Below are 27,664 nucleotides of genomic sequence, written 5' to 3'. Positions count from 1 at the left end.
TTTTCAAGCATTCCCATTCCTGAAATATGTTATGAAGTTGGCTTTTCAAGATATTTGAGAAGCATTCATGATCTCTTAATGCCCTGCAAACCCCTATCTTTGAAAACCAGTATGCTTTTGCCAAATTTACCCAGTCTTTTACTTACTCAACTGTTTTTACTTACTCTGAGACACTCAGCTCAAATACAGCACCTTCAGAAATACATAATTTAATTTTAGTAAGAGCAGAGAACTTATGGACAGATATAGAGTGCCAGTTTTACTGTGCTACAGTACTTTCCACAAGTACAAAATAACATAACATAGTTTGGTATCACATGCCAATTCTGAAAAATTAATGAAGTTTTAAGTATCAAATAATTGTCTAGAGGTAGGGAGAAGTTAGTAAATTCTGTTACCACTGCCATGACGAAACAGACCAAGCTCATAGTGGAATGACAGGCCAAAACCTAGCAATTTACACCAACACTGGCAGTCCAAACTTTGACAGAATTGGTTCTGTTTACTTTTATAATAAAAAGTTACCTGCTTTCTAATTTGATAGCAGTCACCTAATATTCCTTCATATATACCCACTTGCTGACCCAAAACCTAAGTTACATGGTTGTCACAAAAGGCTTTCTCCTACATTATTCCAATCCAAGTAGCAATGAAAAGTATTAGTAAACTGGCCTACTATTTATAATCTTACAAGTGGTGAGAACAACCTCAGACAGCAAGAGCTCAACTAGAATTGCTTTGTCAAAACTTGACAAAGTTAATATGTTCCTATATATTTACAGTGAAACTTTAGTAATTCATAAAGTACAATTACAAAGTGCATGAGCATAAGATGGGCACATCTACACCAGGAAAAATTAAAAAAAAAACACATTAAAGTGCCAAAGAGATTTGCTATAATTGCTACCAAAACCAGGAACTTTGCTAAGATCATAATTTTGAAGCACTTGCAAACAATACAAGGTGATAGCCAGTGACAATGTGATCAGTGACAATCCTAACACCAGCAGGATGTGATAGGTTTTGGTTCAGGCTTTATATGTATTTCATCATGATCTGAGGGTTGACTAAGCATTAATGGCTTGTGACTTTTAAGCTTGTGAGCCAGTGTCATGAATATGGCCTCCACATGGTCATTGTCATTGGGGTTCTTGGCAGAGGTTTCAAACAATGGCATGCTGTGAGTGTCAGCAAACTTCTGGGCCAGGTCCGTGGGCACCTGAATAGCACTCCTCAGGTCACATTTATTTCCAACCAGAATCCGTGGTGTATCATTGGCAAGTAGGTGCTGTTTGCATTCCTCTATCCAGGATGGCAGGCTGTGGAAACTGGCAATGTTTGTCATATCATACACAAACACCACAGCATGTACATTCCTGTAGTAGTGCTGCACCATGCTCTTCCTAAAGCGCTCCTGGCCTGCAGTATCCCACAGCTGTATCTGAAAACAGAAAGAGAAGGAGAGGAAAAAATATTTTATTACTCATCTTGGAAAACAACAAAAATTCCCAGTAGTGACGAGTTATATGATCACAGAAATCTACTCTTCTGAATTAATCATACTGACAAGTTTGTGCTGAAGAAAACCACTGCATTCGCACAATTTTAGAAGCTTTGGCTTTCATAGCTGCTCACAAGTAAGGCCAGGAGGAATGACACAACTTGAGAGAAAATACATATTTCTGAAAGTTTATTGGAGCCTGTATTTTTTTGAGATTTTTACAAAACCAAATCCTGAAGTCTTAGCAATCAATAGCACTTCCATCTGAAAATTAAATATGTTACTTCCCAATACAACTCTTAGCTGACATGACTTTTGTTATTGCCAAAAATAATCTCATCTTCCCCAAAATTTTGTTGTTAGCATGACATTAATTGCCATGTAAAAGTAGGAAGAAATCAAACCATGCTTGATTTCAACACTAACAACAAAAACAGGACATAGAAATCTTTCTTTGCAGTGTATTGGAATTAAATCCTCCTGTGATGAACATCTAACTTAAGCTTATTTAGTGCTTTAACTGGGACCATACTATTGTTTGTAGTATCAAAGTATGCATAAAAGGAAAAAAATTAAAAGTATAAAACTCCTGTTAGCTTAACATGTGACTATCATTTCCAGGCACACACCATTCTGGTCCAAACCAGACTGAACATAGGTGCTAGAAGCTTAGTCAGAATAGAAAGACATTCAGAAGAACTGAAATGCTTGCAGATTTCTGGGGTGCTGATTGAAACAAAACAAAACAAGTTTTGTAGCACCAGCAGACACTGCAGCATGATGTTACAGTAAGCAAACAGAAATTTTAAATACATTGATCATCCTGTGTAATGGAAGCCTGGAGTCCTCAGACATGTAGAGAATGCTACAGAATTGTACATGGTGATGTTTAAACAAACTTGCTCTTCAGGAGATAAGGAACTGCAATGCACAGCAGTCAGAACCCCTTTACCTACAACACTGCATTACCTGTACACTGTCAGAAATAAATTGGTGTGTGGCTCTATCACACACACCTTAGTGATAATGAAACATCTGAAAGACATTTGATTTCTTGGGAAAAAGCTGAGTCCTAGCTTCCTGTCTATCTTGTACAGCTGATCCTTAATGGCTGAGGCAGTTTGATTAGTACTTTGGCTTCTGAGCAGAAAATTTTTCCTCCCTGGGAATGAAAGGGGTTTTCCTTGAGACTCAGAACTCAAGGAATACTAAATGTTCTGTAGACAATGAAGATAAATTTGAAATTTAATCTGTTCTCATTAAAGTTGCAGCCGCTATGTAATTGTTGAAATTGTTCTCCCATTACCATAGTTCTGCATTCCTTTTATCTAAATGTTTCAGTAAAACTTCTCTAGAAATTGCAAATATCTTGAAAGTTGTCTTGTTTACCACTTTAACCAGTGACTTTTTACATTAGAAAAAAAGGAAGCCCAAGTACAAAGGAAATCTGCTGAGAGCAAGAAGATGTATCACTGAGAGGACTACAGTATCACATAAAATTGTTTTGAAAGCTGCAACAGTGGAAATATGGTGAAACTGAACAGAAGCAGATGCAAAGTCTTGGTAACAGTGACTGACAATAAGGACTTTTTCTTTATGCACAGGGTTCATTAGGCTGGAAATTATTAAAATGGATGAAAATCCAGATCCACAAGTCTGAATCAGTCGTGTGACAGACTAAAGAAAAAAGAGTAAGAGATGTTGTCAGATGGTGTGACTTTTTCTGCAATACTATGTTCAACCCTGGTTGGAAATAATATTGCATCCGTCCTCAAAAAAAGTCAGAATAGAGCAGGTGGGAATGGCAGCTACTGGTTGCATCAGGGCAACTGAAGGTTTGCATGACAACATCAGAGCAGCTTGGCTTTTGTAGCTTAGTCCAGTTCTCTGCAGCTTTTGATCCAGACACTTAGAAGAATCTGTGTGCTGCTTCTGAAAGGGTCATCAATCAGCAAGATTGTTAGGAAAAGCAATGCAAGTTGCCCTGGCTCTGATCCCATTAAATGGCATTCAGTTGCAATCTGCCTCATTTTACAGTAACCTCCCACTTTTTGCCAATGGTATTACACTCTATACACAACTGACAGCATCTCCATGAGTCTACACAATTGGACTGAAACAGGCACCTAAGTTTGTGTAAGATTCAGTCACACACCCAGGTGAGACATACTTCCAGTTCTCTGCCCTTACAAAACATCATAAAGTCAGGAGACTCACAGAAAATGTTCATGAATATGAGAAATTAGAGGAAAAATGTCATCTATAAAACCCCTCAATTAGTTTTTGCATGTGGGATTGTTTGAAGTTGCTGTTTAGAAGTTGATCGTAGAATTGTACTGGTGGGGTTTTTTTGTGTGTTCCAATTGAATGTTTGATAGTTCTGCCAACGAGATTGTCAATTGTCATAAGCATTATCCCTATTTTTGTGGTCCCTTACTCATTTATTTGTTGCTATTGATACATTATTTGTAAGGTTAATAATCCCTTTTAAGTTTGTCACTTTCGAGGGCTTCAAAGCAAATTCCCTCGCCAGCAGCATGACACCACGGCAACACTGCATACTAACAAGGAACTTTCCCTCCAAAACCTCAGTTACCCCAAGGACAGCAGACTGTTGGAGGAGAAGGTTTTACCAGCACCCATCAACAACAACTATAGGGGTGGGACTGCCAGCAACAAGCCGAGGGGACAGAGATGATAAAAGGAGCTACAAGAGTCGAAGACCTGCCCTTTTAACTATGGATTAGCTGCAGCAGAGGACCCAACACTGCAGAATACGGTCTACATGTCTTTTTGAGATTTTTTTAATGTCAATTTTAAGTGCAGATTAGCTGCATTCACTGCAGTGCTGCTGAGCTCTTGCACTGGGACCAAAACGCTGGTTTGGCCAGAGGATTCCTCAATCGTCAGACTCGGGATTTTTTTTAATTTCCTTTCTTTTTACTTCTTCACCCATTTTCCTCTCCTCCCCTTTGTTTTTTTCCCTTAATAAACACCCTAGCTTATTTGAACCCCAAAGTTGTGTCTTTTTCCTCACAAAAAAGAAGTGCAGACTAAAGCAGTCCTATGTACAGACAATACTATGTTAAGGAATCAATATAGATAAATCTTGGAAAATGCCATATCGAAATAATTTGAGGAAGTTAATTTTTGCAGACAGCTGTGAGTTTACAATTCTCTCCCCAGCTTACTCACAGAGCAGAAATTGGTCATGCTTCAGTTAAGCAGAGATCTGCAAGTGTAGTGACAGCCTTGGGTAAAGATGGGAAAATAAAATTAAAGGTTTACATAACTTGCTTAAACTACAGTTCTTCCAATATTTCATTTACATGCAGCATTCAGGCTTGAAGGGCATTATCAACTGAGTTATTTGCACTGAGAGGTAAATCCTTCCCCAATGTTGAAAACTGCACACTTTAGAAGTTTCTTTTTTTCCTCATTCAAATTGAACTTGAGGAAATGGTTCCATTTCTGCCTCTCACCTCAAATATTTTCTCTTCAGAAAAACAATACTGAAAATGTTCACGTTAATGGGTGTGGACTGATAAAGTAACATTAAGATTACTATTTCACTGTTAGGCCAGTAACACCCATCTTCAGGGAACCACAGTTTTTATAACAGCCTTTTAGAATACGTAGCTTGATTGTTTGGTTTAACAACATAATTCAGCTAATAAAACTGTTCAGAATCACTTGGTCACATTCCCTAAGAAAGACAAATGGCATCAAAAATATTAAATACACTGACTCAGCTATCACACCCCACCTTCTGATTCTGTTCTGTAGATCCAAAAAGACTCTTTCTTAAACAACGACTCACTTTGTATGTGTGGTTTATAACACATTGGTAGAAACGTAACTGGCCTTGATGCTATGACTCCTTTAAAAATACATGGGGAAAAAAACTGGAATAGCTGAAAGGTACAGAACATAATGTTCAGACTTCTTCGAATTTCATTTGCTTTTTGCTCTTTTAATGTAGGTCAATGAAGACCGACATCATTGTTTTTTTCAATTTTTAATGCTTAGCTCAATTGAGGAAGAGGAAAATTTAGAAGGCAGCAAATACATTTTTTAAAAGTTTTAATTTACTTATCACATTTAGGCATCATATGAATCTGTCAGCCTACTATACAAGGAAAATACTTGTTCCTGTTTCTCGGAATTCTACACAACTGCTGTGTGGGAGACCCTCATCGAGAACTGTGCTTGTGTTCCTGCCAAATGACACAGCACTTTTCCAGCTGTGAAGAATACAGTTACTGCTGTAGCAGCACAAGAAAGAATCATCCAGTTGGGTGGGGGAAGGGAGAAGGCAGAAGACACTACTTCATAACCTACTTCGATGCATGAGATAAAATTCCCTTCAGGGAACAGCAAGGACTACAATAATTGAGTTCATCAGAGCTTCTCTCTCCTGGTTCAACTGGCGCTGCTGGAGCTGACTGCTACACGTGAGAAAGGTGAAGAGGAGTGAGAGAAGTCGCCAAAACTGCCCAAAATCAGTTCAAACTTGACAACACTCCCACTAAGAACTAGGGTCCTGGCCATAATGATAAAATGTATTCCTTTAATACTGAAACAGAACTTGCAGAAAACAATGTGTTTCAGAACAGCCCCCTTGACTTCTCCACTTTCCTCAAACAGAACTGGTTTATTTTACATATAATATTCTCAAAAATGCAGCAAAACAATCTACAAAAACATATATAACAGAATGGCAGAATAACCTACGTGAAGCATCTAAGAGCTGTGGATTATGCTATGTTCTTCTTCACTTCTCTCCAAAAAAGGTCAGGCATCATTCAGAGGTGATGAAAAAAAATGCCACTAAGTAAGATGGTGCTGACAAGACAATATCCCTCAGGAGGTCTCTCCTCTGTCATAGACAGCAACGGACAAAGGAGTACAAAATTTCAGCTGTCAGATAAGTTCTAGTCAGTGGTTTTACAAAAAAAAAAAAACCAAACAAAAAAAAAAAAACCCCAAAAAACACAAGAAAAACTCCTATTCCCCCTTCTTTCTTAGTTGAAAAAGAATATGACATAAAAAATCCCACAAGAGCAGGAAAGCAAATTGGCTCTCCTTATATATCTTCCATAATTTCTTTAATCAGTAATGAGCAAGGAAAAACTATATCTTTCAGCTACATAACTGTAAGCTGTAATTATAATACCTGATGATAATAAATGCCCAAGTACAAGTTTAAGACTACTGTTAACCTCCTTTTTCTGCACAACTGAGTTTTCCTCATAGAAACAAACTCTAATACAGAAGCAGATGGGGATTCTGTTTAAAACCATGTTAGTAAAAAAACTGCATTTGTAAGCTGTTACAGAGTATTCTGCAAATGATGGTTACGATCATCACACAGCAAACTTAGCAGAATCCTAAAAATTAGAAGTTGAAACACGTTGCTCAATCCTGAACAATATTCAATTTCCTAATATTTTTAAAGCAAAATGACCGTAACAGTGGCACCTACATAGCTCTGTGGCGTTGAAGGTTATAACTGTGATGTCCGATGAACAAAGAAGCAGAATTTCTCGAAGGCAACACGCTGCTGATAACAGGCACAAGTAAGAATAAACTACTGTTAAGAGATCTATATAAAAGTCCACTGTACGATGAATTACTGATCAACACTTGACAAAAGATTCAAGGTTTGGCCTATAGTAGGAATTGGTTCACCATCACAGAAACCTACACCGTGAATAGCTTTCCAACAAGAGCAAGGCCAAGCAGTGGAACAGCTTCAGGGCAGACAGCCGCGGCTGCTGGCGGCACGACCCCACCGAACTGAACTTCGGGGGTATGGCGGTGACAGGAGGCCTGGAGACCCCTGCCAGGGGTGCGGCCTGGGGCATCCCGCTCTCCCGTTTCCCGGCCGCTGGAGCACTGTGCCAGGCGCGGGCCGGGCGGGGCAGAGCCCGGCGCTGCCCCTCCGCCCGCTGCCCCCTCAGCCCGGGCCGCTCCCGAGGCTGTCCTGAGCCGCTCCCCGAGATACCTTGATGCGTTCGCCGTCGATGGTGACGGCCCGCTCTCGAAAGTCCACGCCGATGGTGGCCTCGGTGCGTTGCGGAAAGCGGCCGGCGCAAAAGCGGTAGGTGAGGCATGTCTTGCCCACGTTGGAATCCCCGATGACGATTATCTTGAAGATGCGCGAGCGGGCAGGGGGCAGCGCGCCGGGGACCGCCCCGGAGCCCGTAAGGCTCAGCTCCAGCGAGGATTCGACATCTCCCGCCGCCATCGCGGCCCCGGGAGCGCCGCGAAGCAACCCGGGGCGAAGCCGCCGGCCGCCCACGGCACGCGACGCCTCACGGCCCACCGCGGGCTGGTCTCGCGAGAGCGAGGCTGCCGAGCCTCCCGGGCGGGGCCTGCGCGTGCCAGCGCCGGTGCTTGCGTGGCCGCCGCTGGCGTCTGGGGACGGCGCGCGCGCGGCCCGGGCTGCTGATGGGGCGGGAACGGGGCCTGCCGGGAATCTCCGAGAACCGGGAACAGCCGCAAATAGCTGGGGCTGCGGCGTGCAGGGGACCCGGCACCCATCCGGGCAGCCTGAATGTCGTGAAATGTGGAACCTGTAAGATTTTTGTACGAAAGGTTGTTCTTTGATGTTTGATTTTTGTCTGCTTTGCGGCCTAATCAATGACAAGGGAGACTTAATTAATGAAACAGAGTTGCCAAGAAGCTCTAAGTGATGGCCAGGTGTTCAAAAAACAAATTCTTTGTTGGTAAAAATGCCTTATTAGGGTTTGGGGCTGCACAGGCTTCAACGTTTTCAGATCCAGGGGGAGGTTAACAAAGCTTGGGAAGAAGGATGTACCACTGTGGACAAAGTGGATGTCCCATAGTACCAAATTTGCCAGAATGTTACCAAATTTTACCAAAATTGCAGAATTTAGAGGACATCTGGCAGAACTCCCAAGATAGGGAAGAAACAAATGATGACAACTTAGTAATTGTGCTGAAATCGGCTCCAACTGAGCAACAGGTAATTCTGGCAGGGTCAGATCCTGACCAACTCGGAGAGCACCGGCCTGAAAAACTCACCGGCCCAAGAGAGAGAGACTTAGCATGGGATTCATTAACATGAGAAGTGAGAGAACCAACAGAAGATAGAATACTAACTAATGAGAGAATCATGTGACTTGTAACTAATGAACACTAATCCCTTTGTTTGCTAAAATGTTTAAATAGTAAAAAGTTTTCAGAGTTGGGTGCTTGATCTATTGAATATCATGGAGCCCCAAGTTTGTGCAAACTGAAATAGATAAGGTCTCTCTTGAGTTGTTACTGGCTTGTTGGACATGAGGTAAGAAATCCAGCTTTTATGGTGTCAGAGACTGAAATAGTTCATGCCTAAAACATTGATAAAAAGTTTTGCTCATGTTAACAAAAACTGTATAAAAAAGCTACAACCAAAGAAGCCTCCCTGAAAATACCTGACTGGGACTTAGGACTGAAAATCAAGCAGCTGAGATGAGATAAAGGGAAAACCCATTCTTCAATCATCTGAAACAAATAAGTAAACAAGGAAAAGAATGTGAACCAAACGCAGTTGCCCTGCTAAGAATCATCTCTGTCTTGCTTTGGGGTGGGGGAGGCCATAGCCCACAGACCCATTTGCTGGGTTTGCACAGATCTTCCCCCAGCCAAGGTGGGGGGAGGAAATTTCAGTGTGTTGTAACCTCAGGGACAGTGAACCCATCCTCCCTTACCCAAACTGGCTATGGAACCCCCAACCCTGGGAAGGCCACATCCACAGGACATTCACTTGAGAGGCAGCTGAGGGGGTGCCCTAATCCATCCAACACCCCAGAAATGACCCCCAGAGTCATTCCTGAGGCCTTGCACCACAGGACTGCACCTGATGCAACAAACCCAGACTCTGTTGTAAGAGACAATGGCAAACTCCAGCCCCACACAGGGAGGTGCCTGGATTTTCCTACCTGGCCTGAGCGTATATTAACCCATTGGATTCTGTGCTTTTTGGGGGCACCTTCACCACCAAGAAGACCAACTGGAGAGGATCAACAGAGCATTGTTGGGATCCAGAGTGGTGATATTTTCCTTATTCTTTCCCTGTTACTCTCTTTCTGTCTCTCCCACCTATTTTATATTTCTTTCTCGCTCTCATATTTACTATCAAATAAAACCCATATTATTGTCATTGGCATATGGTCTTGTTTGCACCTTAATTCAGGCAGAAGCATTTCTAAGAACCTTAGTGACACATGGGGAGTGTCCATAGGGAATTGCATTTGTGAGATGTTTGCATTGATGTCGAATACTCAAAGACGAGGCCTGGAGTCAGAAGGGGAAAACCAAGAGCATGAGGGCTTGTTTGTAATTGTGGGAAAGGTTTTCTGTGGTGATGTTGTGACTCAGCCTGTGAGCCTCAGGCTGTGTCTGCAGCCCAGACAATGCTGTACAGCCCCAGCCCCCTCATCCTTCCCTCATAAGAGAGGTGATCCAGTCCCGTAATATCTTCATAGCCTCTGCTGGACCTGCTCCTGGAGCTCCATGTCTCTGTTATCTTGAGGAGCCCAGAACTGGACACAGCACTCCAGATGTGGCTCAGGAGGACTAAGTAGAAGGGCAGAAGTGCTGTGCTCCAGCCTGACTGTGCCACTGCTGCCATTTACAGTCAATAAGCAAATTATGCCTGGCAGGGAAGGACAGTTGACTCAGATTGGATTGATATATCTCAGGAAGAAGGGAAGTATGGCATTTCCCTAACAATCTGTTAACTCACCAAGGGCACCAACACAGGTGGGAGGTAAGACAAAGACATCAAGTTTAAGCAATGTCCACCAGCAAAAATTTTTAAAGAGTTTAACTCCTACACTGAAAAGCGAATGTAGATTACAATAGTAGAGAGAACTCTTACCCTAACAGGGCCTTTGCAAACTGATAGCTGAGCTAGAATTCCTAAGGTTTAGATCAGATACCTAATAATAGCCTCTGAGAGTGCTCTTTACACTGCTACACGTGCCCCTGACCACTTGGGGTTTCTGCCTGCACAAATAAATGATCCTGGGATCCTGTAGATCAACTGTCATGTGGTTGAAGGAAAGAGTTTTGAACAACCCATTATTATTCATATAAAAACAAGAGGCTAGAGTAAATTAAAAAAGCATTAAATACTCCTGAGTTCATAGCAACTTCAGTTACAGTGTCCATCTTAATTTTTCCCACTCCCTTCCCCCTCTCCTGGACCAATCCCTAAGACTGTAGAGATGTTCTGTTGCTGCTGAAGATGAATAGATCACACGGACACAGGTCGAGGTGTGGTGAAAGGAAGAGCAGAGTTTATTTTTCCTCCCAGGATTTATAGGCTTCTGACCACGGCCAGGGATTGGATGGTCAGGATAACACTTTCTCACTGCACTGGCCATGAGAGATGTCCATCACAAGACGTGTAACAGAAAGAATGTACACATATCTATGTTTACAGTTACTGTCCTGGGAAAGTCCTTAGAAAACCATGTCAGCAAGCTCAGAAGCTAAGTTTTCAGGGCGACAATGTTCCTCCACCCTGTAGTCCCCTTCTGAGAAAGGATGATTCCATTTATGGTCTCAAATAATTCATTCTGTCAAAGAAGAAGAGTAATTTTATTGAAGGGAGATTAAAGGGTGGTGGGAGGAGGTTGTGCCACTCTCAGGTTCCTACTGTCCCTTGCACAAAATTGTTCCTTCTTGCCCCCAGAATGCAAAATGTGTTTTATCTAAGGAGAGGAAGCACAAGTAAGCCCATCTCTATAAATCCAATGATCAAAGAAGTAGAGAAATGCTAATTCTAATGGAGGGTACTCTGATTTGGGTTCTGTCTAGTGTGCTAAAAGGCGAATTTAAACAGCTGGGTTTAGGGTCCACACCATAGGGTCTGTCAACAGGTCATTTATTTGATTTTGTTCTGGGTTATGCCAGGAGGGCCAAAGCGAATCAGAATTACATCTGAGCTCTTCAACAGCTCTTCTTTTATTTCAACAGCTAGGACTTTAAATGGAAGAATCAACACACCACCTAGTGGCTGATGGCATTCCTAGTCTTTAGTACTCAGCTGATTTTAAATGAACACCCCAACACCTTGCCAGTGAATTTACCTCACCATGCTGCCAACAGCCACCATAGTTCCTGTTTTGTTAGTGCTGAGATACACAGAACCTCCTTCATGGGGAACACAGCTGGCCCCTGAAACAATGGACTTAAACAATATAATTTAAACCTGAGAGCTTACATTTTGTCTCAGATGTGGACGTTTTTATGTGAGCTGTTTCAGTGTGGTACTGGAAATTTCATCACTTCTGCTATTCACTTGAAGGAATAAAGATGTTGATTAGATCCTTACATTTAATCCAGAACAGACTATTCCTGGATATTCCTTTTCCTTTCTAATATATTTGGAAACCAACAAATATAATTGAATTTATTTATCATAACAGAACAGATTAAAAATGTTTCTTGCTATAAAATAATTTTTTGAAAAAGCTTTTGCTTGTCTTCTTTTGCAAGGACAAGTACTTTTAATATGCTCTTCAGATGTGCTCAGTGAATGAACCCAAATCCACAGCTATTTTTATTTAGCAGATGTAGAATTTTCTAAGAAAGGGTATTCTGAAAATAGTTGCAAGTCTCTGGACTCAGCATTTCAAGAGTAGATATTTCTGTTGTCTCCTGAAGGAATATTTTAACATGTTAGTCCAGTGAAAATGCAGAGTGTTCAATATCTAAAAATTGTGTGTACTAGGTTTTAAGTTAAGGAACAAATTAGGGGGGGAAAGTGTAAGTCTAAGGCTGTCTCATTTACTTGTTTTTTTCTGAAGGGATCAAAAAGTTTACAGGTGATTTAATGACAAGTAGTTTAAAAACACTTTTAGAATTTCTCTAAAGCTTTTTTAAAAGCTTTGCAGAGATACTGTACTTCTGACTTCTTGTGGGGCTTTGGTGTGAGGCTTCACATCCTTCATTTTTGCAGGAAAATGTCCTGTGCTTTTGCAAGGGAAAGTTCTACTATTTCTAAGACTTGGCTCTGCAAGTCTTAAGGAGAGTTTGACCCCCCACTAAGGTGTTCCTTTATGACAAAATACAGATGGCAAAAATGCTGGAGCAGCAAAGAACAGCTTTTTGGAGGTGGAGTTCAAGGACCCTGTATGTCATATTGAAAAAACAAGTGTTAACACACCCTGTTGACATAACAAAGTCAAATTGCACTGAAATGAAGTTTTGACACAGATGCTTTACTGCCATTTACCAGAATATGCATTTCATATTCACTTCCATGCCCTTGTTCTTGTCAAAACTATAAACCAAAAAGCTTTCTGAAAATTAAAAGCAATAAAACTTTTCTAATTTCTAGTTTGTGCTTGGATGTTGTCCTCATTCCATACCTGGAACGATCCTTGGGCCTGTCTGCATAGCTCATGTGACAACTCAGTAACTTCTGCATCAAGAGCTTGGCATGTCACAAACCTTTCCCCTGCCCCGGAGTACACCCAGGTAGCCCTGAGTCCACCAGGAGGGGAAGGAGATTTGACAAGGATAAGGTAAAAGACAAAGGAGACTCTTTCTTCTGGGACAGTCCACAGTTTATTCGTGGAACGTACTCCAGGGAAAAAAGAGAGGGAAAAATGGCAGGGACTTGTAGACTGGGGGGAAAAGGGGGAAGTGGGGGGGAGAACAGAACGGCAACCCATGGGAGACAACCAAAGGGGAGGGGTGAGGGGAAGGAACCAAAGGAACCAACACACCACAAACCCAGGGGGGAGCAAAAGGGAAAAACCACTCAATGCAAATACAATAATCATCTTAGTGCAATACGACATCTCCCCCTTTTTAATTATAAAAAGTTAAAAGAAGGGCGTCAGGCTTATTCTGATTCAGAACATAAATTTATCTACCACCCCGCAAATCCCCAGCCTTTGAACAATTCACTGAACCAGTCTGCACAAACAGGATGGCAAGTGGGATAGGGCTCATCACAAGGTTGAGTGGGAGGTAAGCTTTCTCTAAAAAGGAAAACCAAACATTTTTAAAAGCATGTTAAAAGTCAGTGTGTGTTTGCCAGAAAATAACCAGATGCTAAGAAGGTTTCCTCTCCCATTTTCTGCCTGCATCATCTTTTGGAAGTGACTGCCACTTGTTTTTCATCCCCTTCTGCTGGAGCTGGATTTTTGGGAACAAAAGGTTTTACCCACTTTTGGGGTATCCAGCATGGGCCTTGTCCTGGGGTGACTTTATAATACTGGTATCCCCAATCGTCTGGTTTATGTCATATATTAAGTTCTGCACCTTTAAGACTGGCTTTGAGAGCAAGAGAGGTGAAAGAAAAAGCGCGCAGTTTGTGTTAAAGAAAACATCACTCCCACACATCTCGCTCCTGGACTGTGGTGTCTGCAGCATGGACAGACAGCGGGACAGAGCTTCTCTCTGGCTTTTAGTTAGTTTTAGCTAGCTGAGGCAGAGGAGTTCCCTGGACCTTTGTTTTCTCCTTTTCTTGGATCTGTGCAAACCTGCTCTGGACTGAACACCCAGCCAAACCCCGGGAGCTCACGCCTGTGGCCCACCGGGGCCTGGGCCTCGGCACTTTCCAGCCCTGGAGGGACTGATAAGGAACCTGAGCAAGCCGAGCTACACCACATGAAAAGGACTTTTGTTCCTAGACTTGCCATCCCATCGAACAGCAAGAGATTTTATTATTTAATATTATTCAAATTTCTGTTAAATAAACAGCTTTTTCCACTTCTCTCCAAGGAGTTTTATTTTTTTATTTTTTTTTTCCTTTCCCAGACCAGTTGGTAGGGAGGGGCATTTCCCTAAGGAAATCCCCATTTAGAGTTTTCCTCCCTAATTTGCCCTAAACGAGGACAGGCCTGCAGGGGTGGACACAAACATGTAGCTACACCCCCAGGTGACAAGTTCATAGGGGCCCTTGGTCTGCCAGGTTTCAGGGTCTCTGATTAAGACTGGTGGACCCTGTGACAACTTAAACTGATCTCTGCTGTTAAAGTGACCACCATAGGACTCATATTTTCAAATGAACAATTCAGAAAATTGATGGTAAACATGGCTTTGGAAAGCTTTTGTTGCAGTGACTTCCACGCTGTTGCACTGCTCTGTCTGGCCAGAACTTGTTTGAGCATCTGGTGGGTATGCTCAATCACAGCTTGACCTGTGGGGGAGTGGGGGATACCGGTCTTATGTTCCACTTCCCACTGCTGGACAAATTCAAGGGACTCCTTGGATTTATATGCTGGGCCATTATCTGTTTTAATTTCTTTAGGAATCCCCAGCACTGAAAAGGCCTGTACCATGTGTTGTTTGGCATGTGCAGCCTTTTCCCCTGCATGGGCAGAGGCATACACTGCTCCTGAATATGTGTCAATGCTCACGTGTACATACTTGAGGCAGCCAAAGCTGGGTACATGTGTGATGTCTGTCTGCCACACTTCGCAGCTCCCAAGGCCTCAGGGGTTTACCCCAATACACAGTGATGGCTCAGCCTGGAGCTGGCAACTGGGACAGGTGGCCACAATGGCTCGAGCCTGACTCGATGTTAGTTGGAACTGACGAATCAGACCTGGCACATTCTGATGGTATTGCTGGTGGCTCAGCTTAGCCTGTTGGAAGATGTCTGGAAGACATATGCTTTTGGCTGTGGCTGCTAGGGAGTCTGTTTTACGGTCTCCTCCTGCGATTTTGCCTGGCAAATCAGTATGTGACCTCACATGCATCATACAGAAAGGATGCTCTCGAGTTGAAACTAAATAAATTAGTTTTGAGAGCAACCTATAGAGATCCTCGTTCTCGATGTCTCAATGTCACTTCTCTGCCCTGGATACTACCCCTACCACATAGGCTGAGTCGGTGACCAAGTTCATTGGCTCTGAGAACTTCTCAAAGGCTCTCATGGCCGTAGCCAGTTCCACTACTTGGGGTGACCCCTCCATAAACTCAACATCAGCTTCCCAGTTCTGAGTCTGGGGATCTCTTCAAGTCATCATTGACTTGTGGGATGTCCCAGATGCATCAGTGAACACTATAAGAGCTGTGAGCAGCCTACGGCTCCTTTTCTCAAGAGGAATGAGGTGGAATTCCTCATGAAACAATTTGTGTGATAGGGTGTGGACTGATACTTGTCCACTGTAGCTGTCCAGACCTAACTGGAGGTTAGCATTGCTCTGCAGCAGGTGCTTGAACATCTCTTTGGTCAACCCTCCTTTCTTTCACTCCTCAGAAAGTTTTACTGGGAGGTGAATACACACAAAGTCACAACCAGACAGTTCCCTCAGCCTCACTCTGGCTTTTTGGATTAGCTGAACCATCAGCTTTTGTGGCTTAGTGATGGTTTTGGATTGTTGGTGGGAGAGGAAGACCCACTCTACGATTAAGAGTGAACCTCTCTGCCCTTCGATCCATTGGAATATTAACCCATGCAAATGTGGTAGCTTTCCCAAGACAATGAATTTGAAAGGTAGCTCAGGCTTATAGTGATGAGCCTGCCTCTCAGTGAAAGCCCTTTGTGCCTTTTCAATTGGGTTTTTGCCTCTGGGGTCAGTTCCCTGGGAGAAAGCAGCTCTCTCTCCCCCTTCAATAAATTGAGAATTTATTGATCCAGGCCCTCATTGCTGAGACCCAGCCATGGCCTGACCCAGCTCAAGGACCCGCACAGGGAATGGAGGTTTTGGGATCTGCTAGGGTTTTGGGATCAATAACAATTTCCAATTTCTGTGGAACAATGGTTTGCACAGTGATCTCTAAGCCTGGGTTCTTCCAAGGTGGCATCCTTTGAACTTTGTCTTCCTGCAATTGGAATCCAGCAGAGGTTAAGACTTTAACCACTAGGGCAAGTGTGTGTTGAAGTATAGTGTCATTGGGGGCGCGCACAAGCACATCATCCATGTCGTGTAGCATGATGGCTTCCCTTTTTTCGGCACGCACTGGGGACAACAATGAAGCCACATACCACTGGCAGATGGAGGGACTGCACTTCATTCCCTGAGGCAAAACTCTCTGGTAGTACTGTTTCATTGGGGTCTCCCTGTTGATAGTAGGAACCAAGGAAGCAAACTGAGGCACATCTGCCGGGTGCAGAGAAATCTGGAAGAAACAGTCCTTGATGTCCAGAACTGCCAATTGCCAATTTTGGGGAAGCATCATTGGGGAAAGCATCCCAGATTGAAGTGACCTGTCGCACTATATTGGGAACAGTGAAGCACAACATGGACTCTCTTCTGGGTTGCACAAGAGAACAAGTTTTATTATTCTAGATCTTCTTTTATAGACAGGTCCAAGAGTAAAACCCTCATTGGTCATTAAACCAACATGTGGACCTGATTTTCTGAGTCTGAGAGAGTTTTCAGCCTGTCAGTGAAAATTCCTTTTCCCAAGGGAAAGTCTCTTGAGAACATTTCTCTCCCAAGGACCATTTTTGTAAATAGTTTATGGTTCTCAAAACAATACTGTACAGCTGTGTTAAGTGTGTTTTCTCTTGTTCCACCAATGGGACTACAGAGGTGTTGTTCCCTTTACCAATCAGGTTAAATCTGTATTGGAACACCTTATAAAAGGGGCTGAAAGTTCTAAAAATAAAGCCCTTCTGATGATCCTCTTTCTGCTGTAGAACTGAACTCATGCTCCTTATTTTGTGTCCAGCAGCGACACCAACACATCACTATTACTGGACAATTAGGAATTATATCTTTACATTATTATAAATGTAACATATATTTCTTTATTCTCCTTCATGAATTTTTATCCAATGCTACATTTATCACAAGAGCATTGACACATCCCTTGGGTGTGCCCATGAAGGCAAATTTGGAATAAAGGGCACTTTGCATGTACTCCTGCATTTTGAGGGACAAGAGGGGCCACAGTTGTCTTGCTGCTACTGCACATGGAGCCTTCAGAACAGATTGCAGAAGCATAATGACGATGTAGGAAGATCTTTTATACCTGATGGAGTAGAGGGGTACCGATGGAAAGCCGAACAGGTATTTATGCAGATAAAATAATGCCAAAGTTGCCAGGCCACCTTGGCTCCTCATAAATCTTCTGTTCTTCAAATCACGAGGAACTGTTCCAAGGAATGGAAGGGGGCAGTTTCAAATTATGAAAAGTTCAAGACAGGCAGTTTCCCAGCACAAATGCCCTTTCCCTCCCACAGAAGAGCAATGACATTTTGAGGACATGGATAAGGAAGTGATGGTATTTTTTAGGGGTGGTGGTTTTTGGTAGGGCATTATCTGTGCAAAGATTGCCCTTCCTGCAACAAGCTCCCATTTCCCATCCAAAGGGGTGAATATGAGGATATTGTTGTCATCACTTCACTATCATACCCACCTTCCCCGCAGGCATCCAAAACCACAGACCCTGCCAAGTGCTGCAGCCCACTGGTGCTTCCTGCAGACAGGGTTAATCAGAGCTGTTACTCATTACACGCAGTCATTAACAAACCTTTTTTTCTAGGTAATCTGAAATGCCAGGTGCACAACACACTATAGGTTCCTATATTGCTGTATCAGCATGTGGTATTGCATTATAGTACTAGAAATGGTTTCTCCTTGTTGCTCCCCCTCTGGATCTGTGATGTGTTAGTTCCTTCCCCCTCACTCCTCCCCTTGGGTTTCTCCCCATTGGCTGTAACCTGCCTTCCCCCACCCCCTTTCCCTCTGTTTAAAATCCAGCGCCAGCCTGGACTCTTTCCTCCCTGGAACCTTTCTAGAATTAAACTGGGATACTGTCCCAGAAGAGAGAGCCTTCTTGGTCTTTTATCTTTTGTCCTTGCTAAATTCTCTCTCCCCCCTGGTGGGCAGCACCTAGCCGGCCGACTTCCCAGGGGAGGGAGCAGAGGGCTACATTAGCATCAGCAGTCTGCTTGGCTACTTTTACTACAATTTGTCAGCATTACCATATTATTTTGTATGCTAATAGATTTAAATTGCAAAGGTGCTCCGGGGTCGAGGTGGGGTTCTGAGACCTCTCTTTCCCAGTTCTGCTGGGTAGAGTGTGGCAAAATAAATCAAGATGGGAGTGCCCAAAGATGGCTTTTAATGTTCACAGAGACCATGTGGTCTGAGGGGCTGCTTCGAAAGACCCAGGGGCATGGTGAGCTTCACAATACCTAGGGTTACCTGGTGGGGGGGGAGCAACCAATTGTGAACGTGGACAGGAGTTTTTACCTTTTATGTCCAAGGTCCTGCCTATTCTGGGATGACTCCATTACCATCCCCCCAGCACCTGCATCCCAGGGCCTTAGGTTTATTCCCTCTGTGCCAGGAACCCCGTCCAGGGTATGATCTATCCCAGGTAATTCAGTTCCCACACTATGGGACACTGAATCAGGACAACTTTGGGACCAGGAGGGCTTACGGGTGGGGAAGAGAAGCCTTATTTTATTTAATCCCCAAAAATAGTATTTGAGAAAAACAGCAAATGCTTCTTCATTTAGCTTGCCTCTGAGCACCCATCCAAATCCACATATTGGCTCTTTGTAGTCTGAAAGAGCAAAGGATGTTGTTTTTTTTTTGTTGTACGTACTGTTGGTTTCTGGGCTAGGACAGACAGCTCACTGCCAAGTTGGTTCTTTCCCAGCCTGACTCCAAAAGGAGCCACAGACTTTTCCTACTCACCTTTTTTTTCCTTTTTTGAGATCCACATCTCCATTAACAGCTTATCAGCCTGGAAAAAAATAGGGGGAATTAAGGGAACTGGCTGAGGGATCCTTTATTACAAAGCTAATGGGCCATCAAAGGAGGACACAGAACCCTACAAGGAAACACTAGCACTCATTTACAAACAACTCAGCATTTTTATTCTTTTGAATTGAAGGATTAATTTCCTTCTAGTTTTAATGTTTGCTACTGTAACCAGAGAAGAGTGTAAAAATGCAGTACAACATTGTTAACCAGTTAGGAAGGCTGGAAGGGAAAGCAAATCCCAGTACAATTGCAAATAACTTGGTGGAGTTTATAATTGAGATTTTTTTTAACGGATCACCAATGAAGCAATAAATATGCTGCTGCACTGAACCAACAACAGGATTTAATCACTAACTTTGTGGTTTATTGCATTAGTTTAAAAGGAAATATTATCCATCATCATACATTCAACGACCAACTAAATGACACTTTTTCATAAGTTTTATGCTAAATGGCTAAAACTATGCAGTAGCCAAACTAGAGTAGGACTAGTAGAGGTAGATATTGAATGGGCAGTGCCAGGCAGAAATATTTTGTGAAAATACTTCCTTGTCTTTCATTATGAAAAGTTAGCAGATTTAACACTCTTAATTAAAACAAGCATCTTAGGGAAGATATTCTAAGATGCTTTGGATTTTGTAGCAATATTTCTCTTGCAATATCACAAACTCTTTGATATTGTCTCTCATGGACAATTTTTGTCCTCCCAGGTTTCTGCCACAATTCACATGAAGACTAACATACAAAGCTAGAGTCTTTGTGAACATACTACTGGTTTTGCTTGTACCACTCCAGAAGTAATACACATTTACAGCTTCCTTGGCATAGGAAGACTGCATTTATAGTATTTACAGCTTCAGTCATCTTTCTAGTAATAAAAAAATCTATCTTATATTTAATTTAAAATGGAATTTCTATTATGCCACCTCCTTATAACTCACTTCAGTCTTCTTTTGCCAAGCTGCTTTATCAGTTGTTCCTTGCCATTCCCACTGCTGGCTGTATGCTCCCGGAAAGCATCTCTCTCCAATACAACCATTAAAATTAGTGTTTGTAGATTCCAGCTTTAATTACCAGGAAATATAATCATGACAGAGTGGCCAGAGGTTTTGTAAAAGCATACGCCCTTTGTGCCTCACCTCATCCCAGGACAATTGATAACTGGAAGGCTACTGGAAGCAAGAGCCTTTCCCCAAGCTCAGCAACCACTTTTCTCCAACTGGAACTTAACCTTTCATTAATGAGCTTATAGATGGCTCAAATCAATTACTGATACAACCATCTAATTACACTACATTTGCACCATTTTCCTTCACAGGACCACAGGAATATAACTGACTTCCACATAGTTCAAGTTATTTTACATTACACTTAGGTAAAAATGGCATTTGTAAAGCAAAATTCCTTAGTGGAAAATATTTCAAAGCTAGTTAGATGTTCTGTCCAGAAGCCCTCATACAGAAGTACGAGTACTCGTACTCTGTACAGAAGGTGACTCCTGCACCTCTGGCTCCTCAGGCCTAATCTCCCCTTGCCCTCATGGGTTGTTTTCTTACAGGGAAAACAATTGAATCTGTGAGTTGCTACACGAACTTCCAGGGTCTACTGTTACAGCTACAGTACCTCCAGACCTGGCAAATCCAAATGCTAAGGGGAAGATTTAACAGATTGATCATAAACACCTCATTTAGCCCTACTGACCTCCCTGGGAAATGGAATTTACTCCTCATGCTAGGGGAAAACCTAGGTGACAAACCTTCCTCTCTGTTCTGGCTGAAGCAGCACACATCAGGACAAGCTTTCCCCCTATGAACATGCCAATATCAAGACCACTACAAAAAAAAAAAAACCAAACAAAACAACAACAACAAAAAAAAACCAAACCAAAAAAGCAAAAAGAAAGAAAAAATGTCGACTATAGCTTTTAAGACATTTAATATGCAAAGAAATTTGTTACTGAATAGTTAAGTTTGAGGCTATTTTACCTGCTTGTTCACACATGTGCCTGCGTGCTTTGGTCTCTACATGGAAGAAGCGAGTACTTTACCCACCATCACAGGGAAAAACACAACTTCCAGTTCCCTACAATTTAAGCCCAGCTTTGACATTGCTTCATGCAACGTGCACCATCTTCTCTCATCTAGGCAAAATTTATTGTCTGAACTTTTTTTGTCCCCAGGAAAGATACCCATATCATGTGTCATCACCAGTGGCTCCACTGATGGTGAAATCCTCCAGTGAAAATCATGAAGAATCAAACTAAATTATGTCATGCCAATGCTCTAGGCCATTGACTACAAACACATTCCCTGCTCATCTGCTTTGGCAGCCAAGCACTGGTGATTACGATTTTGGATGTCAGCACACAAAGGAAAGCTTCCATTGCAACACAGCACTCTGTGCTACCAAATAAGACTTATTGCACTGGATTTCAACTTCATTTCCAGCTCTTAAAAGGTCTTCTTCAGAAGTCAGCCTTGCATCTAACAGGACAGATGTGAAAATGAAGGAACAATTTTTTTGTCAATAAAAGAGCCTCCATCTTCAAGAAAACTCTTGGCTTAGTTTCCTGTCCTGGGCTTGCAGACCTTCTGGAAGGCGATGAGTAACCTCTTTAATCCAAAAGCACCATCTCTGAAGCAGTATAGAAGCCTTTCAGCGAAGTTATGAAGTGTCTTTAGGGAAATCAAAATAGATGCGTAAATGGAGACTTCTGGAAGGCCCACTGAAGCATCCTTTTCCCCATTCGCACAATTAAAGATAACAAGTAACTTCCACGTTTTAGTTCATCCATTTCACTGCAGAATCAGGCAGTGAAAAAATAAAGGAAATAATCCCATTTATAGGAAGCACCCAAAAACCAGAATTTGGAAAAAACTGAATTTGCTAGATGCAATTCATGATCTGTTACAAGTGACCACTCCTCTGCCTCCAGCTTAAGCATCAGCAGCCAAAAAATAGGCAGCAGTACTAAAGAGGCAAGGCCAAAAGCTCACAGCTTGTGTAGGCAAGACTTAACCATCTCCAGGAGTTGCAGAAGACATGCAGTCCAAGTATCTCAGACTGCAGAAACAAATGAGATCAAGACATCAATACCAGAGTCAGTTAAAGGCTCTGTAGGTATTCTCATCCCTAAAAGCCCAGCAGGTAAAATATACAAATACAGCAACCCACACTTCTGACAGGAACTATACTGCAAATGTACACAAGGATAGGTTAACCATTAAAAGAAAGTGGAGCTGAGGACATAATAAACAAAAGCCTGTTGGTTCTGACACTTAGAAAACTACAAACCCTAGTAAGTCTTCCAGAATCTCATAACTGGACATGCCAATCACTGAATTCCATTATGTGGAAGAGGAAGGCTGTGTATCCACAGAACAGATACTCTGTAACTGAACTCCTGCAGCAAAGAAGGCACTCACTTTGAAAGCTGTAGTTTATTTCTAATCTGTTTTATATGATGAACCTACAAAAGAAAACATTTGAGCACCTATCTATATTATTAACAGAGTAGACTTGTAGACTTTATCTTGACTTGGAAAACAAAATTCATCCTAATACTGGTGGAACTTAAAAGCCAAGTAACAAAGCACTGTGTTATAGGACTTCCCAGACATTCAGTATTTACACAGAATGCATTTGCACTTTACACTTAATGACCACCCATCAGTAGTGACATTGTTAGCATGACTGGACAGCACAGTAAGCCAACCCTGAGCTGCACTCTAGCAAACCCATTCAGGGTCAATGTACAACAACATAGACTGGTTTAAATATTCACACAGTTGTTTTTCAAAACATTTTATTGCATTATATTTGGTACCTTATGTTTGACAAAGGAAATTACATCTGTAACTGCAGGAATAAGAAGCTGGTCTGTTATTGAAAAAAAAAAAAGTCTTGGGCCCCTTGAAAGTTACAAAGTCTTGGGCTTGCCTGAAACAACTGAGCAAGAAATATATTCTTAGAAATGTAGGGCTTCAAGTATTACAAACCTGTGACACTGTGGAAAAGTTCCAGAGGTATCTAAACTGCAGCACTTTTTTTTTTCTTTTTTTTTTTTTCTGCATAACGTGAACAAGGCCTGCTGAGGTTTTAATCTATTAGTCTCTTGATCAGTCAAAATGGTAGTCAGGCGTTTTCCTCTCTGCAACTTCAAGCCATAGTATGTTCTCATTTTGTTTTCACTCTACGTGAAAAATGCATGCGATCTTTCTAATTGGTGCCACATCACAGTGCATAATTTTATTTGATTCTTGCATTACAGTTTTAAAAAGTTTGGCCAACCTATGCCAATAGGTTCATCTCAAGAACATCAATGTTGACTCTCCCCTCCCTACCCCAAGTTTAATTCCAAGAGAGGCCATTTTTAAGTGGCTCCTTCAGGTAAAAACTGTGGTGCGAGAACACCAAACTGATCGTGTACAGTGAATTTCAGAGACACAACAAGCTTACTGAACACACTATGTTTCTTAATTCTGCTTGATATCCATATGTCCAAGCACCCCAACATAAGTATGTTGCAGGTTTCTCTGTATATTCTGATTCGCACTGCATACTTCCTATGGACACAATCATCCCCTGTATCAAAATCAGTCAGATGCTAAAGCCCCATCAACTCTTTGTGCTCAGTGAAAGAATCCAGTGCTAAAACAGCAGTTTTGCTGTCTGAGATAACAGTAATCTCACAAGACAAATTTAAAGTTAATATTTCTGCCACACACCTGCTCTGAGGGCTACACACCTCCAGGTCTCATATAAATTAGTTTAAAAACATGGATGGGTAGGTGAGGAAGAGGGTTGTTTATCTTTTCCTTTTTTTTCAATTTTAGCAGCTTTTCATTTTTAAGAAACCAAACAACCTATAACCAGTAATATGTTAGATATTTTATATATATACTTTGTCAGCAGGATAAAAAAAAAGTAAAATTTTGAAGGCAACAGTTTTTGTCCTTCTGTTCTTTGTGTAAGTTAGAACAATACAGCAGGTGCGTGACAAAAATATTAATACACCAGATATGGTCCAACATCATTTTTTTCCAATAAAGTTGTTCATATTTCATTGGCCAGTTCTTCAGGTTCTGCAGAACTATCTCCATTAACTGTGATCTTCATATCCTCTTCATATCCAGGGGGCATGAAAGCCAAAGCATAAGGGAAAAGCTTATGACAATTTGCTCTGTAAGTTTCAGATGCTTCTTTACAGTCTCCAAGGCTACCGTCACATAAAGCTTCTAATACTTCCATACAAGTCTGTAATTAAAGAGAAAAATAAAGAAGTGTTAATAAAGTGAATAAAGGTTTCTTAAACATTCAGCTGAACGCTTACAAACCAATGCCACAAAGAGAAACTTCTGTTTACAGGTTTCAAACAGAAGTTTTCCCGAGATAAGAATAATCTCACAAGAAAAATTTAAAATAGTATTTCTGCCTATTTCAAAGGCCACACATCTTTCAATATCAAATGACATTTTAACTAAACACAGCATGAAATACCAGTGTAGTCTGATTTGAAATAATGCAGTTTAAAAAGGAATCTAAAACACAGGTAGAAACCTTGACTGTAAAATGAAATACTAATTTGTCACTTGTTTCTTATTTTCCTAAAGAAAAAACATTACTCTTGCTAACTGGCAACCAAGAACCCCACCATTCTTGGGACACACTGACCATTTTAGCAACACGTAACATACCTTTGAATCAGATCAAATTACTCTGATATTACCACATTTTTCAGATATGTACAATGTCCTGTCCATTTCTGTTCATGATTTAGAAGAGGAAAAGGAGATTGCTTATGGAATTTTTTTCAGCCAGCATTCCAAACATGAGAAGCCAACCTACTGAGCTCCACTAAAGCCTGGAAGCATTTAACACCTGCTCATGTCTGTGTGCAGGCATTAGCACGGCCAGGCAGTCTTTTCCTGCTCGTCTGACATTTAGTAGAGTTTTTATTTCTTCTGTGTACTGAAGATTAACTGCTCTGTCCTCCTGCTGTAGGGTTACACAGCTTTCCTTAATGACCTGTTTTCCACATATTTGCTCTTTGTAACACTGGCATCCACCAGGTCAAACATATCTGGTTTTATACCTACAGCATGCTCCAAGACAGCTGGTCTTTTCTGCAATGAAATGTAATAAATTTGATCTCTTTACACACAAAAATGCCTTTCAACAAACACCTAGACTTCTTCAGATTCTACATTTTTAGGGTGCTTTCAATTTCTCATCTAGAAGTTCAGTAGAAGTCCAATTTTTCCTTAATGTTGACACCAAACATGTTTAAATTCAACATTTTCAGTTTTATCACAATGCACTGTACAGGACATTTATGCAATGCTGAGCTGGTAAAAGCTTCTTCTAGTCTTTACCAAGTTTGCACCTCCAAAACAACCAAGCATTTTTGGTTACACTTAATCTTTCCCCAGTCTAATTCCAAGAATCCCACTCACAGGCAAAAACTAGCAAATAGAAGGCAAATTAATTTTTGTTTTCTAAATGTATTGATAACAGAGATTAAGGTCTTTGAGACCACACAGACAGTGAGAAAACCCGAACCCAAAAAGCAACAGCCAAACAAGATAACTTTATGAAAAATGTTACGTATGTAGTTAGAATATAAAAGACATGAGTTTGTGTCCCATACCACAACAGCTAGAATAGAGAAAGGATCTGAATCTTTAACATCCTAAACAAGTCTACAAATCAAGGCAATTTGTCCTTCATTGTCTCTTTTCTCCCCCCTTTGTCTGGTCTAAAAATTCTGCTATGAACTTAAAATCCTTCACAATTAAAAGTTCTATTGAACCCACTATATTTCCTAAGAGATGTTTTTTGGAAAACTCCACTTTTTGTCCACAAAAGAATGATTTTTAAAGTAATATTTACCAAATTTACTTGCAATAGATTTAAAAAATTGAGTGGACAGACTACTGCAAATTGCGAGTCAGAACTGACAAGTCTTCCCAGATGAAGGTGGGGGAATGGGGAAAGGGGCATGGAGGAAGTGTCACAGGGAGATTATTCCATGACCACTAGAATGGAGCAAAGACTCAAAATTTGGTGAGTTTTTCACTTAACTACACACTAACGCAAACCTGTGCATATGCAGCTTTTATTAAACCTATGGTAATTCCCACAGCTTGCAGAAAGTTGACTGGAAATCCTTCCCAGAGTCTGTGCCACTCCTTTTCTTGTGAACAGTTGCCTGTGTGGCAGCCAAAGCGCAGACAAACTACTACCTTTTCTTTTGCCTTGTGAATTCTGTCAAGTTTAGTAAGTTTTCCCATTACCTGTAGCAATAATATGGTTTCTGCTGCTGCTATTTTCCTAATATCACAAAATGAAATTAATTTAAATGTGCAAAAAGGATATTTTAAATGTGCAAAAGGATATTCAGTTCAGATGAACCTAACATTCCTTTCACAATTCAACCTCTTTACTATAAGACACAACAATGATTTCAGCTTCCTCTTACCTCCAAAAATTTGATTAAAGTTTCCACAGCTAAAAAAGAAGTTGTCTACAATTTATAATTATGTTACCTGAAGATTTCTGTTAATAAGGGATTCATCCAGGGTCATTGCTAGTTCGACTGCCCTTTTCTGACTGGAAGGATCTAAATAGTACATCATTTTGGCAGCTACAGGAGGAAAAATGAGACTCATCAGCCACTGGATGACCAAAACCATCTTATATACAAGCATAAAACAGAAATAATATGAGGAGAGGGGAATTGAACTCTACAGCAGTAGTTCAAAATGGAACCAACTTGGAGCCTAAAGCTTGACACCTAGGTAGGTATAAGGGAAGCTCCAAACCAAGCATTAAAACAAACATTCTGCACACATTAGAAACAACAGGGCAGAGGTCCCAACATTTGCATTTCAGTAGCACAAAGAGAAAAAGAAAATCACAGACAACCCAGCAATCATGTTGTCAGAAAAACAGAAATGGAGAAGAAAAGTACTCCAGAGTGAAGGAGTGATTGTTAAATCACTGGGCCTGATACTGAGATACCACTGCCAGAGAAGCAGGGAAAGTGCAGAGGTAGAACAGAACAAGAGAAAGGCAAAATACCTGATAACCTATGTGGCAGTGAGTCGTAGTTCCTTTTAAGGAAAGCTTCATTGAAGTTCTTTGGATTAGTTGCTCCAAAAAGCCGATTCATTTCTTGGTTTAACACTGTTCTAACAGCATCAGGCAGATCCTTACTTTCAGATACTGTTGGGAAAAAGAAGTTGAGGTCAGTACAGGTAATCACAATAAAATATGCTTTATGTATTTTTTTTAGTATTTTTCACGTTCACATTATTAATATAATTGGAAAGTATCTCAAAGGATGAAATTTGTGTGAAATTTTAACAGGTAAATATTGGATGTGGTTAGATAGAAGAAGCTTAACTGGGGCAGTTTTCTGATGCCTAGAAAAAGCCAAAGCTTTTTTACATTAATATAC

General features: G+C 41.3%; 2 protein-coding genes across 2 annotated transcripts in view; both read right to left on the bottom strand.

Moving 5' to 3' along the window:
• Positions 1-193: 193 nt before the first annotated feature.
• RAB33B (RAB33B, member RAS oncogene family) lies at positions 194-7,846 on the bottom strand. The gene is made up of 2 exons (XM_058838431.1): positions 7,509-7,846; positions 194-1,441 (listed from the first exon to the last, which is right to left on the bottom strand). Exons 1-2 carry the CDS (start codon positions 7,749-7,751, stop codon positions 998-1,000), a joined length of 687 nt encoding a protein of 228 aa, XP_058694414.1. The 5' UTR covers positions 7,752-7,846; the 3' UTR covers positions 194-997.
• Positions 7,847-22,991: 15,145 nt separating this feature from the next.
• Positions 22,992-27,664, bottom strand: part of NAA15 (N-alpha-acetyltransferase 15, NatA auxiliary subunit) — a 38,462-nt gene continuing 33,789 nt past the window's right edge. The window contains exons 18-20 of the mRNA XM_058837112.1: positions 27,286-27,429; positions 26,751-26,848; positions 22,992-24,459 (exon numbers count right to left, since the gene is read on the bottom strand). Of these exons, the coding sequence (XP_058693095.1) occupies positions 24,259-24,459; positions 26,751-26,848; positions 27,286-27,429 (443 nt within the window). The 3' untranslated portion in view covers positions 22,992-24,258. The remainder of the gene's footprint in view (positions 24,460-26,750; positions 26,849-27,285; positions 27,430-27,664) is intronic.

Source organism: Poecile atricapillus, chromosome 4, assembly GCF_030490865.1.
Source record: "Poecile atricapillus isolate bPoeAtr1 chromosome 4, bPoeAtr1.hap1, whole genome shotgun sequence".
Classification (NCBI taxonomy): Eukaryota; Metazoa; Chordata; class Aves; order Passeriformes; family Paridae; genus Poecile; species Poecile atricapillus.
This window is presented reverse-complemented; position numbering and strand designations above follow the sequence as displayed.

Coding starts and splice junctions, on each gene's coding strand:
- RAB33B (XM_058838431.1), bottom strand. CDS start 7,751: ATGGCGGCGGGAGATGTCGAATCCTCGCTGGAGCTGAGCCTTACGGGC. Junction 1,442..7,508: donor TCGACGGCGAACGCATCAAG/GTATCTCGGGGA, acceptor TTCTGTTTTCAG/ATACAGCTGTGGGATACTGC.